This window comes from Crocuta crocuta, unplaced genomic scaffold (genome assembly GCF_008692635.1).
Source record: "Crocuta crocuta isolate KB4526 unplaced genomic scaffold, BGI_CrCroc_1.0 scaffold80, whole genome shotgun sequence".
Lineage (NCBI taxonomy): Eukaryota > Metazoa > Chordata > Mammalia > Carnivora > Hyaenidae > Crocuta > Crocuta crocuta.
This window is the reverse complement of record NW_027527559.1, coordinates 210094-224110: the sequence shown is the minus strand read 5'-3', so window position 1 is coordinate 224110 and position 14017 is coordinate 210094. Positions and strand designations below refer to the sequence as shown.

The 14017-nt window shown below is 39.3% G+C and overlaps 1 protein-coding gene across 3 annotated transcripts in view; it reads left to right on the top strand.

Annotated features, from left to right (window-relative positions):
• Window positions 1-14017, top strand: part of GRIA4 (glutamate ionotropic receptor AMPA type subunit 4) — a 378264-nt gene that overhangs the window by 266773 nt on the left and 97474 nt on the right. For all 3 annotated transcript variants that reach the window (XM_077769614.1, XM_077769622.1, XM_077769631.1), the window contains exon 4: window positions 1106-1290. In XM_077769614.1, the coding sequence (XP_077625740.1) occupies window positions 1106-1290 (185 nt within the window). The remainder of the gene's footprint in view (window positions 1-1105; window positions 1291-14017) is intronic.

Genomic DNA, 14017 nt, shown 5'->3' with positions numbered 1-14017 from the left:
GCTGCCCCAGCCAATGCGCGCTCCTGGTACGGCAGCCGTCTTGGATGGATGTCCTCGGCCTTCAGGACCCAGTGCAATTGTTTGTCCTCCGCGCTTGGCTCCCACACCCCAGCAAGGCAGATTCAACCAAATCTTCCTTTTGGGCCAACACTTTACGTTGAGTACTGCTCTCATTACACGGTTTTGTTTTTTTTTTAATTTTTTTTTTAATGTTTTATTTATTTCTAGGAGAGAGAGAGAGACAGCGTGAGCAGGGGAGGGTCAGAGAGAGAGGGAGACACAGACTCTGAAACAGGCTCCAGGCTCTGAGCTGGCAGTCAGCACAGAGCCCGACGCGGGGCTCGAACCCACGAACCGCGAGATCATGACCTAAGCGAAAGTCGGACGCTTAACCGACTAAGCCACCCAGGCGCCCCTCATTACACGGTTTTAAACTAAATTGCCTTTGCTTATTTGAATGCCTTTCTCCTCTACTAGATTATGAGTTTGAGTACCTGCTGCCTCACCTAGTAGCCATTCAATTCAACCTCAATCCACATCATTCCTCGGCTAAGAGACAAAGAGTTAAATAACACCTTCTTTCCAGAAAAGATGGGGAGCGGAAATAATGCCTTCTCCATTCACAATAATGGGCCTTCAGTAAATACTTTTGCGTTGTTTCTTTCTACATCATCTCTTCCATAGCTGAATCCAAAAATGTTTTTACTACCTTGTGAAAGGGTAGAGCTAAAACTGTTGTTCAAAATTAATTCTTTCCAGTGAGTAGAATTAACAAAAAGAATGTAGGATATCGTTTGGTTTTGGTTTATCTCATCAAAAACATGTCTAAGCAATGTAGTGTTCTCCAGTAGAGAGATATTGAGACTTTCTTAATAAGGTATAGTGTTCTTCCTTCATCCAAGTAGTATTTTAAGGGGTGTTACCTCAAGTAAAGAAAGCAAAAACAAATGATTCAGAAATAACCACTCAGATGTTAAATTTCTAAAGCATCCATTGTGTATTTGCAACATAAAAATGTTGCTGCAGATTCAGTGCCTACATGAGTTATTAAAAAGGAGTAAAAGTATGATTTTGGTAACACTTCTGGATCTTTTTTCCCCACTAGGATACTCAATACTTCAAGCGATTATGGAAAAAGCAGGACAAAATGGTTGGCATGTCAGCGCTATATGTGTGGAAAATTTTAATGATGTCAGCTATAGGCAACTTCTAGAAGAACTTGATAGACGACAAGAGAAGAAATTTGTAATAGACTGTGAGATAGAGAGGCTTCAAAACATATTAGAACAGGTAAGTCCTGGATTTTATGTCATTATTACCCTATACCTTCAACAAAAAGTTGACTTTTGATTTACTTGTTCCCATCAATATTTTTCTCCTCACCATTTCGTCTGAAGTAGAGTTCAGGATTTTTCATTCCATGATTCATCTCCACGACTAAATCATAATCCTTTATCACCAAAGGCCATTTCGGTTCTTAGGTCTCAGTGCTGTTAGAAGCACTATTTCTCACACATTTTTAAGAACTGCAATAGAAAGGACCTTCTGTGAATCATCAGGAGCCCTTGGCCTCCTACTTTCATAAACATTAATTTTGAAGATGAATGCCATCTAAAATCTTAGAAAGCTTTAGTATTTGTGACTGTGCATTTTTCCTAACCTTTAGAAAAATAGCTGCATGAGAACTAACTACTATGAGAAATAGTAAAGCAATTATATAAAATAAAATTAAGTCGCATACTGTATATAGCACAGTTTCTTCTAGATGTTTTAAGTGCATAGTTAAGACGGTTTTCAACTCTCTTCACAAATGAAGACTCCTTTAATAAATCTTTCAGTAAATACTTGTTGATTTGACTTGAAGTAGACGGGAATAGGTAAAAGTGAGCTTGGTTATTGTGCTAAATGATAGGAAAATATCATCAAATAATGTCAAATAATGCTTAATTAACATTTGCCTCTCTCCTAACTCTACTATATCATGATAAGCGTTAGCTCTGTTTGGCCAAAACTGCGGCGAACGAATGCCATCTAGTGGCTTCAGACATGTTTGCTCCGGTTGGTCTATACCAAGTTGCGTTGGCAGAAGCAGTATTGCAGTGGTGTTTTCTTGGTTATTTCATCACATGTCGTTTGCATCATAATAGGATTGGATTTGTAGTAGTAAACTTAATGTGGAGGTTTATTTATAATACACAGGTACCCAACTAGAAAAATCAAAACCATAATATGTTTCAGAGATTCCTCCTTAATATCGAAGGGCCCTAAACTAGATACCCTGTATAAAACTGTATAAAATTAGTGAAAGTTAAAAGTTAAAAAGCACACGGTAGTTCTTTGAACGGTCTGGTGAAGCCAGTCTATACTGTAAGAGGAAAAGACAGAGTATTCACTTCCTGTTAGCTTTTCATAGAAAAAGGAAAAATTCTGACTGAAGAAATCTGTTTATACTATATTGGAAGATATTAATGATAAACCTGTATGTTACTCAGGTTTATTCCTGAGGGGAGTCCAAAAAATCGGCAAGGTTGCAACTATTCAAGGTATATGGGCTTTTTAAATGTGTATTTATGGAATCCAAGAAAAAACTTTGTCTTACTTTCCTAAGTAAGACAATCACTTGAGCTCAAACTCCATCCTCACTCCCTCCCACGGCCACCCCTGCATGGAGAGTTTGAGTTGTTTGCCATGAACAACTGAAGCTTTGTAAATACCTCCCCATGAGTCCCACAGAACAGTCAGCTCTGAGAACTGTCTGGACTGCCAGGTTCCTGAGGGCGAGGAAGGCTCAGAAAGACACCCCCCCACACACACATGCACACTTAGCACCTGTGCTTAAATGGTCATGTCTGGAGGGCGAGCAGAGGCACCTGACCCGTTTCAGGGCCTTGGCTGGTTTCTGAGACGGAACTCAGCACACCCAGGGGCTTTGGATAAACTGTGAACAAGCCTTAAATAAAATCTTGTAAGGGAACCAGACATCTTTTTTTTTTTTCTTGTCATCTCAAAAATATCATTTTTTAAAATGTACTTTTTTGAGAGAGAGAGAGAGCAGGGGAGGGACAGAGAAAGGGAGAGAGAGAGAATCCCAAGCAGGCTCTCCACTGTCAGCCCAGAGCCTGATACAGGGGTGGAACTCATGAACTGTGAAATCATGACCTGAGCTGAAATCAAGCTTTGGATGCTTAACCAACTGAGCCACCCAGGCGTGCCTCAAAAATATCATTTTTATATTCTTTTGCCTGATGAGATATGATTAATATATATCATTGTGTACATTTGAGGTATGCAGTGTGTAAATCGATATGCTAATATATTGTGATATGATGGCCACAGTAAGGCTGGTGAACAAACAATTCTGTCGCTTCATCTGGTCACCATTTCCTTTGGGGGATGAGAATATTTCAGATCTACTCTCCTAACAAGTTTCAGATGGGTAACGCAGTATTGTTTTTATTTCTTTAAGTGTATTTAGTTATTTTGAAGGACAGAGCAAGCGGGAGAAGGGCAGAGAGAGAGGGAGGGAGGTTCCACGCTGTCGGCACAGAGCCTCATGCAGGGCTCAAACTCACAAACCATGAGTTCATGACCTGAGCCGAAACCAAGAGTCAGACGCTGAACAGACCGAGCCCCCAGGCGCCCCTGTAACATAGTGGTGGTCCCTGTGGTCACCATGCTGTACATTGGATCCCCAGAAGTTAGAAAACTTCAGCATCTGCCTTTTCCATGTCTCTTTTTCCTCCCGAATTCTACAGGGTTTCTTTTGTTTTGTGACTGCATGGTAATAATGAGACGTTATCCCTTTAAAATGCCTCTCAACTATAAACCTGATCGATCGTACAATATCTACTGTATTGTCCTGTAAACCTTACCCCAAAAAAAGACATCTTCTAATCCTGAACATGTTTTTTTTAACTGTCTATATTTTAATTCCTTGTAGCTCTAAGCCAAATCATTTTTTAATGACTCTTGGTTTTACTCCTGACTCATCTAAACACAAGAGCTAATCCAAACTGTGTCAAGAGTTTCTACATGTATTTTAATATACCTGCATTTCAACATCTTCTGTAATAAGTTGAGATAACGGTAGAAAACAATTTCAGAGAAATCAACCAAAGCAGTTTTTAAAAAAGACAATGCTAGGGGCGCCTGGGTGGCTTAGTCGGTTAAGCGTCCGACTTTCGCTTAGGTCATGATCTCGCGGTTCGTGGGTTCGAGCCCCACGTCGGGCTCTGTGCTGACTGCCAGCTCAGAGCCTGGGGCCTGTTTCAGTCTGTGACTCCCTCTCTCTCTGACCCTCCCCTGTTCACGCTGTCTCTCTCTCTCTCTCTCCTAGAAATAACTAAAAACATTTAAAAAAAAAAAAAAAGACAATGCTAAATGATCTTGATCAGAAAAATGCCTTTGAGAAGAAGTAGCCATCTTTCAGAAGGTGGTGAGGTTAATACACTGAAGATAAGGGGACATGTTAGTAAATTCGGGAAGGGTGGGCACACTCCATATCATGGTGGCATCCTGGCAATAAGTGCTCTGCTGATATTTTTGTTTGTTTCTGTTTTCAAAATCATAATGGAAATGGCCCACAGTTTTCTCCTAAAATGTGTGAATGGACAGCTGTGGTTAGAGAAGCACCTCATCTTCTGTACCTGTTTTCCCGATTATTTGTATGCCTAATTCGTTCTTATAAATGTATCACTGTTTATTTTTTTAACATCTCTTTTCTTTGATCTCTGCCCAAAAGACTTAAAGGATGCATCAAAATTTTCAAATTATTCAAAATTAGTTGTTTTAAGAATTTTACAAAATTTTTTAACTTCACGGTGAGTATTCTAAGGCAGTAGATCTCCAACAGTAGTAAGCTTAGGAATCACCTGGCGTGACGTGTAGGCTTCGCTGAAAATGCAGAACTTTATTCCTGTCTTTAGATAGTTTACTTGACAAATTCTGACCTGGGACCCAAAACGCTACCATAAAAGCAAAACTGTCACTAGAAATCTGTGATAAGGACAACAACACTAAGATGTTCATTAAAGCTAAAGTTTTTGACCATAGGGTAAGTAAATTAATGCTTATCTGTACTTTTAAATATGTGCTTTACTTTTTTATTTCAATGGGTTTATTTTTTTTAATGTTTCAAGCTTTTATTTAAATGCTTGTTAGTTAACATACAGTGTAATACTGACTTCAGGAGTAGAGTTCAGCGATTCATCACTGACTCATCACATGTAACACCCGATGCTCATCACAAGTACCCTCCTTAGTACCCATCACCCTTTTAGCCCGCTCCCTCCCAGGTCCCCCAGCAGTCCTCAGTTTGTGCTTTATAGTTAAGAGTCATTTTTATGGTTTGCTTCCCTCTCTTTTTTTTTCTTTCTACTATGTTCATCTGTTTCTTAAATTCCACAAATGAGTGAAATCATAATGGTATTTGTCTCTCTCTGACTGATTTCACTGATTACACTCTAGCTTCATCCACGTTCCTGCATATCACAAGATTTCATCCTTTTTTTTTTTTTCGATGGCTGAATAATATTTTATTGTATGTATGTTCCATGTTTCCTCTATCCATTCATCAATCAGTGGACATTTAGGCTGAATGCATAGTTCTATTTTTAATTTTTTGAGGAACCTCCATACTGATTTCCAGAGCAGCTGCACCAGTTTGCATGCCTACCAATAGTGTAGGTGGGTTCCCATTTCTCCACATCCTCACCAACATCTGTTGTTTCCTGAATTGTTCATTTAAGCCACTCTGACCTGTGTGAGGTGGTATCTCAGTGTGGTTTTGATTTGTATTTCCCTGATGATGTGTGATGTAGAGCATCTTTTCGTGTGACTATTAGCCATCCGGATGTCTTCTTTGGAAAAAATGTGTATTCGTGTCTTCTGCCCATTTCTTAACTGGATTATTTGGTTTTGGGTGTTGAGTTTGAGAGGTTCTTTATAGATTTTGAATAAACTTTTTATCAGATATGTCATTTGCAAATATCTTCTCCCATTTCAAAGGTTACCTTTTAGTTTTGATGATTGTTTCTTTCGCTATGGAGATTTTTATCTTGATCAAGTCCCAATAATCCATGTTTGCTTTTGTTTCCCTTGCCTCTGGAGACATGTCTAGTAAGAAGTTGCTGTGGCTGAGGTCAGAGAGGTTGCTGCCTGTGTTATCCCTAGGATTTCAGTGGTTTTCTGTTTAGATCTTTCATCCATTTTTGAATTCATTTTGTGTGTGGTGTAAGAAAGTGGTCCAGTTTCATTCTTTGGCACGTTGCTGTCCCATTTTTCCGAGCACCATTCGCTGAAGAGACTTTCTTCCATTGGATATTCTTTCCTGCTTTGTTGAAGATGAGTTGACCATCTAGTTCTGGGTCCATTTCTGGGTTTTGTCTTCTGTTCTGTTGACCTATGTGTATGATTTTTGTGCCAGCACTATACTGTCTTGATTACTACATCTTTGTAATATAGCTTGAAGTCAAGAATTGTGATGCCTTCAGCTTCACTTTTCTTTTAAAAGATTACTTTAGCTATTGGTGGTCTTTTGTGGTTCCTTATAAATTTTAGGATTGTTTGTTCTAGCTTTTTAAAAAATACTGGTGGTATTATGATAGAGATTGCATTGAATGTGTGGATTGCTTTGGGTAGTATAGACATTTAACAATTTTGTTTTTCTCATCCATGAGCATAGAATGTTTTTCCATTTCTTTGTGTCTTCTTCAGTTTCTTTCATAAAGTTTCTATAGTTTTCAGACTACAGATCTTTTACCTCTATAGCTAGGTTTATTCCTAGGGATCTTATGGTTTTTGGTGCATTTGTAAATGGGATTGATTCCTTGATTTCTCTTTCCGCTACTTCATTAACAGTGTATAGAAATGCTATAGATTTTGNTAAAAAAAAAAAAGAAATGCAATAGATTTTGGTATATTGATTATATCCTGTGACTTTACTGAATTCATATATTAGTTCTAGCAGCTTTTTGCTGGGGTCCTTCAGGTTTTGTACGTAGAAACCTGTCATAATAACCTGTCATCTGCAAATACTGAAAGATTGACTTCTTCCTTGCTCATTTAGAGGCCTTTTATTTCTTTTTGTTGTTTGACTGTTGAGCTTACGGCTTCCGGTACTGTGTTAAGTAACAGTGGTGAGTGTGGACATCCTTCTGTTCTTCCTGACCATAGAGGAAAAGCTGTCACTTTTTCCCCATTAACGATGATATTAGCTTAAGCATATTAAGGATGTGCATCTTTCATATATGGCCTTTACGAAGTTGAGGTATTCTCCCTCTCTCTCCCTACTTTGTTGAGGGTTTTTAATCAAGAATAGATACTGTACTTTATCAAATGCTTTTTCTGCGTCTTTTGAGAGAATCCTATGGTTCTTACCTTTTTTTTTTTTTTTTTTTTTTTAGTAATGTGGTGTATCATGTTGATTGATTTCCAAATATTGAACCAGCCTTGCAGCCCGGGAATTTGGTGAATGATTCTTTTAATGTACTGTTGGATTCAGTTTACTAGTACTTGTTGAGAATGTTTGCATCTATGTTCATCAGGGATACTGGCCTATAATACTCCTTTTCAGTGGGGCCTTTGCCTGGTTTCAGAATCAAGGTAATGCTGGCCTCATAGAATGACGTTGGAAGTGTTCCTTCTATGGATTACTGTTTAAAATAGCAAGTAGCCATGTATTCATCCAAACATTTCAGAACATCAGTTTCACAACAACTATTAGAGAATGTAGCTTAAGGTATATTGATTTTTCTATGCTAAATTATACCATAGGAAAAAGGGAAGAATTTATATAAATATTACCCACTGATATATTAAAGTAATAGAAATATAACAAAACTACAAAGTTATATTTATTGTCATATCATTTGTCCGAGGCTGAAACAAAACAAGTGCATTTTTGGTCTTTTAAATCCAGTGGGCAATTTGGCGCACTCATCTCCTGAAAATAACTCTGAAAAAAAAGACAAAAACTGAAACTACTCTATGAGTATTTGTTAAATTTGTGATCAATTATTAAAGCTGTCAATTTTTACTTTAATATACCACAATGGGCACTAGATTATTTACCTTACCTGGTTTTCTTCCTCTAACAATCAATTATTTTATAGAATAGCTAAAAATAATATAGGTGGAATCCAATGAATTGCTTTCATATCAAAATGAGTGCTTTATAATGGGAGCCTTTTTATAGATTATTTTATTTTCACACATATCCATTAATTTTGAATCCTAAACTCAATTACTTGCTGAGAGTCCTTAGGAACTCTAAGACCTTATCAACTGAATATTGAACTACCAGACTAATACATATACTTAACCCAGTAGCAAAAAAGCAACAACAAACTTGACCTTAACTGTCTTTCTGGCATCCAAAATTATTTGAGCAACATAGCACTTAAGGCTAATGGTGACTCACATGTTTTACTCCACCTTGAAAAGTAGTGAGGGTCACACAGCTAGATTCCTGTGTTCCTACAGTCAGTGACACCCTTCTCTCATTTACACCCCTCTCACCCTCTGGAGACAGTCATTACGTAGTGCCGCGGGGTGGCTGCTATGCTCTTCTACCTCTTTCTTTGCTCAGTTGACCTATATCCCCAAAATTATGTTTCCAAAAAAGATGAATATTTCCACTTTCTAAGAAATGGATAAGACATTTTCAGTTATTTATTTTTAAAAAGTAAACAGGGATGCATGGGTGGCTCAGTCAGTTGAGCATCCAACTGTTGATTTCAGCTCAAGTCATGATCCCAGGGTTGTGAGATCAAGCCCATCTCAGACTCTGCACTGGGCGGAGCCTTCTGAGGACTGACTGTCTCTCTCAAAAATAAATGAATAAAACAAAAAAGTAAATGAAATAATATAATGTCTGTGATTCTGCTTCTCCTTACTCTGAATAAGGAACATTAGACTGAGATGACCTTAGAAAATTTCGCTCTCTCTAAAAGTCACTAATGCTAGTTCCAATACAGATTTACTGATACTTGCATTTGATCCTGAAGCAATATACAATTTTACACATAGGGTACACCTTGAAAAGAAGCATAAAGTAAAACCTTACTCAGGTGGCCCTTTCTGTACATCCATTCATCGTACAAGTATTAATGAGTGCCCACAGTGGGTGAGGCACTAGGCTGTCCACTGAAGATCAAGTGATGAGGTAAACAGATTTCTCTTTTCTATTCTAATTAGTAGCTCTTTGCTGGTTAACTAAGGTTTAAATGAAAAGCATTGGCTAAAATCCTATGAAAATATAGTCTTTCCTTTAGAAATATAGTACAGAGAAAGTCATCAAGGATTTCATAATGCCCCAGGGATTTGGGGATGAGTGCCAGTTCTTATCCAGTATGTTATGTTGTCAAAGGTGTTTGGTTGAGAACAAGGGCATGCCGCCCTTAGGGCACATGAGGGATGTATTTAAGGAGCCTCAGCATGTACTTCTCAGGAGAAGATGATGAGGACTGACCTTACGTCATGAAATAGTTGTTTGACAAGGGAATGGAGAAATTGGCTCTCGGGTGTCCCAAACTGCCTCTTCATCTCATACCTTGAACACAATTGGTGCCCTTTTCTGCACAGTTCACCCTCTCCCTATAGAAAAGGGGAATTCAGGTTCCCGTTAGACACAGGGTGATGCTCAGACGATTGGCAAAGCCAGTGACCTTCCCATACTGTTTGCAAACCAATCAGAAAAGCCTAAAAGCCAGGATTGGCCTCCCAGAGGCTTATTGCATCACCAGAGGAAGCCAATAATCCTGTTTTAGGGCACAACCAATCAGAAAGAAGCAAATTTCTCACAAACAGCAATGTGGCCATTTGTACCTAAGTGATGGAAAGTGCACAGGGTCTCAGTCAACATGGCCCCAGTCCAAGGCTGCCTCCTTGTCCAGCATCGCCAAGGATCAGGGTCCAGACAGGATTTTTGGCAACCGGCCAAGTGTGTCAGACCAGATAGGGCCTGCTCATCTACAGTCTGCCTTTATACATTTTCAGATGTCTCTGAAATGAACTGTACTAAATCTAGAACTCTGCCCACCTCTACTTCCAAAAACATCTCTGACTTGAATAAAGCATCAAAAAGAGCCAGTAGCTTAAAGAGCCTACCTCCATATGCCATAACCATTTGAATCATAATGTAGAAGGGAAGGGGCATTTTACTTACTGGCTGATAACCATGGGGTTGGTTTTTTTTTTTTTTTCATACTAAAACAAAACAAAACAAAAAAAAGATCAAAAACAAAAGTAGAAGAGACAGAGGAAACCGAAAGAAAGCATAGAGACCAGGAACGCTGGCGTCAGTCATGAGGAGTAGTCACAGAAGAGGCCTCGTCACTGGGGATATTGGCTTTGATTATTGGAAGCATCCATGGAAGGACCAAGCAGCCTGCATTCCGACAGTAGGAATGAGCTGGCAGCAGTAGACACAGGACAGTCCTGCACTTGATTCCTAATACGTTCATTCAACATCCGTGTTCCCGACATCCTTCCAGGCACTGCGGTCTGAACAAAGATGAGCAAAAATTGGCCCCTCGGCCAGGAAGACATACTGTCAAGCTGGGAACTCAGAAACACAAATACATTATTACCAGACAATGTGATGGCTTCAGAATCAGAAATACTACAGCATATATCGGGACCCCAACAAACATGCCGACCCAGTATAACGAAGACAGTCAGAAGAGCTTCATGGGGGAAACAGACTGTTAAATTAAAAATACATTGTATTTTTCCAGGAATCAAGGAGGGGTAGGGATATTCCGGACAGAAACAACTGAGAAGGCAAGGAGTTCTGGGAGCTCAGGAGGCAGAGACTCGTTCCATGTGACAAATACTGGGTCAGGGGCAGAATGAATGGATATTGGAATGAAGCAGACAACCCAAGATGGCGCTGTGAAGACTCAAGGTAGCAGGAATGTGGATTCTCTTCGTTGCATTAGCTTAGCTGTCTGCCTCTGTTGAAATCTTGTCTCCATCAGAGTAGGGTCTGTATTTAGCATTTGCCGCAGTGATAGGAAACGGGATCAAAATAATTGTCCAATAAATGAAAATCTGAATGAGCTTCGTTTGAAGACACAGGCAGGCAGTATCTCTCTCCTGTGTTTGAAGGAAGAGCAGTCACCAGCCCTTGAAGTTTCTGGAGGTCAGCCCTCAATTACCTGAGAAGCTTTCTCGTCCAGTATATCTCATTCGCCCGAAGTTGATGGGAAATCTAGGTTTTCCGGTGCTCCTTGTAGTGGCTGAGAAAGCACAAGTGTTTCATTTCCATATATTAGAGCAACAATGAGCGAGACGGAATGGGAGCAAGTCAGGCACTCAAAGAAACCGCTACAGCAAAGAAATCCTATCAGCAGCTTCTGCTCTGCGGCCCTGGCCAGGCCTGCTGCTTGGCTCCTTTGTACAGCTGTTTCTGCATATCGAGCCTTGCTCAGTCAGGAGCTGCAGCAAGGTGAGGAGAACCTTGAAAGACATGAGGTTATGGTTTATTTGTTTTTTAAGAAAAAGGTGAATTTTCACTTCTTTAATCTTACGTTTTAGTTAAATTGATCCAAATGTGCAAATCCTATTCTGATGCACTGGGAATGTTGTTTTCATAGAAAACAGAAAAAAAACACCTTTATAGATTTCATTCAGACTGGTGCAAATGGAACTTGGTGGGAGTTAGAAAGGGGTGTCTCATTATCTCCTGGCAACCGTTACCATGGTTGCAGATATTCCACATTTCATTATAAAGTAAAAAAAATTAATATAAAAGGAAAAGTAAAGAAAACAAAAGATGTATGTTTTTTGAGGAGGAAGAAAAATATGGTTGTCAAGAATGCTAGTACTTTTGTCTTGAAAGTACTGTGAATTCTAGGCATTGACTATGTTCAACTAAATTTGTTTTAATTAATGCTTCAAGAACACCTTTTGGAATAGTTTGTGTTGTTGACACAAGCATTCAAACACTGAGTTTTCTTTAAAAAAGATAAAGGAAAATTTGCTTAATAATTTTAGAGAAATAAGGTGGTGTTTCTAGCCTTAAATAGAAAGCAGGTATACAGACTTGTCTACTATATTTTAGAGAAAGGCAAGTAATATTAACCATTAAATAGGAGACGGGATAACTGCGTAATTTATTCTGTTAGAATTCTGCGTCCGCTCTCCAAATGCTTAAAAGGCAGTGAGATTGACAAAAAGGAAGGAAAGCACCCAACAATAGCTTTGAGGACGCTTTTCTGGGTCTTGTAAACATCAGTATAACCACACTTTGTAAAACCTCAATTGTTTATATCAAACAGTTGAGTAATAGAGTGCACTACCTGCCAGTGAATGAAGTGACACATCTTTTTAATCACTGGGTTTAGTTGGAAAGGTAACAGGACACATTCACGCTTAATCCTCCCCTTATGTTGCATACAACTCCCCTACCAATCACCTAGATTTTCTCTGCCCTCGCATACAACTGGTGCCAAGTTTAAGATCAGATTGTGGGGTCACCTGGTTGGCTCAGTCGGTTAACCATCTGACTTTTAATTTTGGCTCAGGTCATGATCTTCCAGTTCATGAGTTCAAGTCCCACGTCAGGATTCTCTCTCTCACTCACTCACTCTTTCTCTGTCCCTCCCCCACTCTCTCTCTCTGTCTCTCTCAAAATAAATAAATAAACTTGGGCTCCTGAGTGGCTCAGTCAGTTGAGCATCCGACTTCAGCTCAAGTCATGATCTCACGGTTCTTGGGTTCGAGCCCTGCATCGGGTTCTGTGCTGACAGCTCAGAGCCTGGAGCCTGTTTCAGATTCTGTGTCTCCCTCTCTCTCTGCCCCTCCGTTGCTTGCACTCTGTCTCTGTCTCAAAAATAAATAAACATTTAAAAAATTAAACAAGAAAATAAATAAATAAACTTACCAAAAAAAAAAAAAAAAACTTACCATGATCACTGGTAAATGGAAGGAAGATCAAGATTATACATAGGGAATTTTATTTTCCTTTTTTACCTTCCCCCTGCCCCCTCTCAGGGTCACATATACCAAGAGATTGTTATGTTCTTCCAACTCCAGGTCTTAGTTGTTTTAATAATTGCCCTATGTCTTTCCCTTTATAACCACAGAATCTATACTGGAAAAAAAAATATTTTTTTTATTTCAATGTTTATTATTTATTTTTTGAAAGAGAGATAGAGCACTAGCAGGAGAGGGGCAGAGAGAAAGGGAGACACAGAATCTGAAGCAGCTCCAGGCTCTGAACTGTCAGCACAGAGCCTGACACGGAGCTCAAACCGATGATCTGTGAGATCATGACCTGAACCAAAGTCGGACACTTAACCTATGGAGCCACCCAGGCGCCCTGGAAAAAAATTTTTTTAATTCTATTCTTATAGTTAATATTGTGATTATTTTTGCTGATTGTTATTGAATGTAAATTTTTTTAATTTTATTTATTTTTGAGAGAGAGATAGAGACAGCATGAGCAGGGGAGGATCAGAGAGAGAGGGACACACAGAATCTGAAACAGGCTCCAGGCTCTGAGCTGTCAGCACAGAGCCTGATGCGGGGCTCGAACCCACGAACCGTGAGATCATGACCTGAGCTGAAGTCAGACGCTTAACGGACTGAGCCACCCAGGCGCCCCTGAATGTAAATTTGAAGGCCAAATATTTTAGTATAATATAATGCCATAACAATATAAGTATCTTGCAGGTAACACAAAAGAAACAGATTTTCTGGTCTCTGCCCACCGTACCTATCATTTTCCTTTTTTATACATGAACACAACATTCACTGATTTGCTCATTTATTCAACATCTATAAATTTCCAAGTACTGTGTATAAAATTAAATCAACTGTGGTTCATCCCTTGCAGGAATTTCAAATGTAAAGGAAAACAGAGGAACACAAGCAAATAATATAGCACAGTGCAGAACGGTTTAATAAAGACTAAAGCAAATGGCTGAGAGATGAGTCAGAACTCCTCAGGAAGAAACACTGGGAAAGGGCACTGGCAGATGGCAGAGAGAGAGCAGAGCCCTGGGATGGAGCC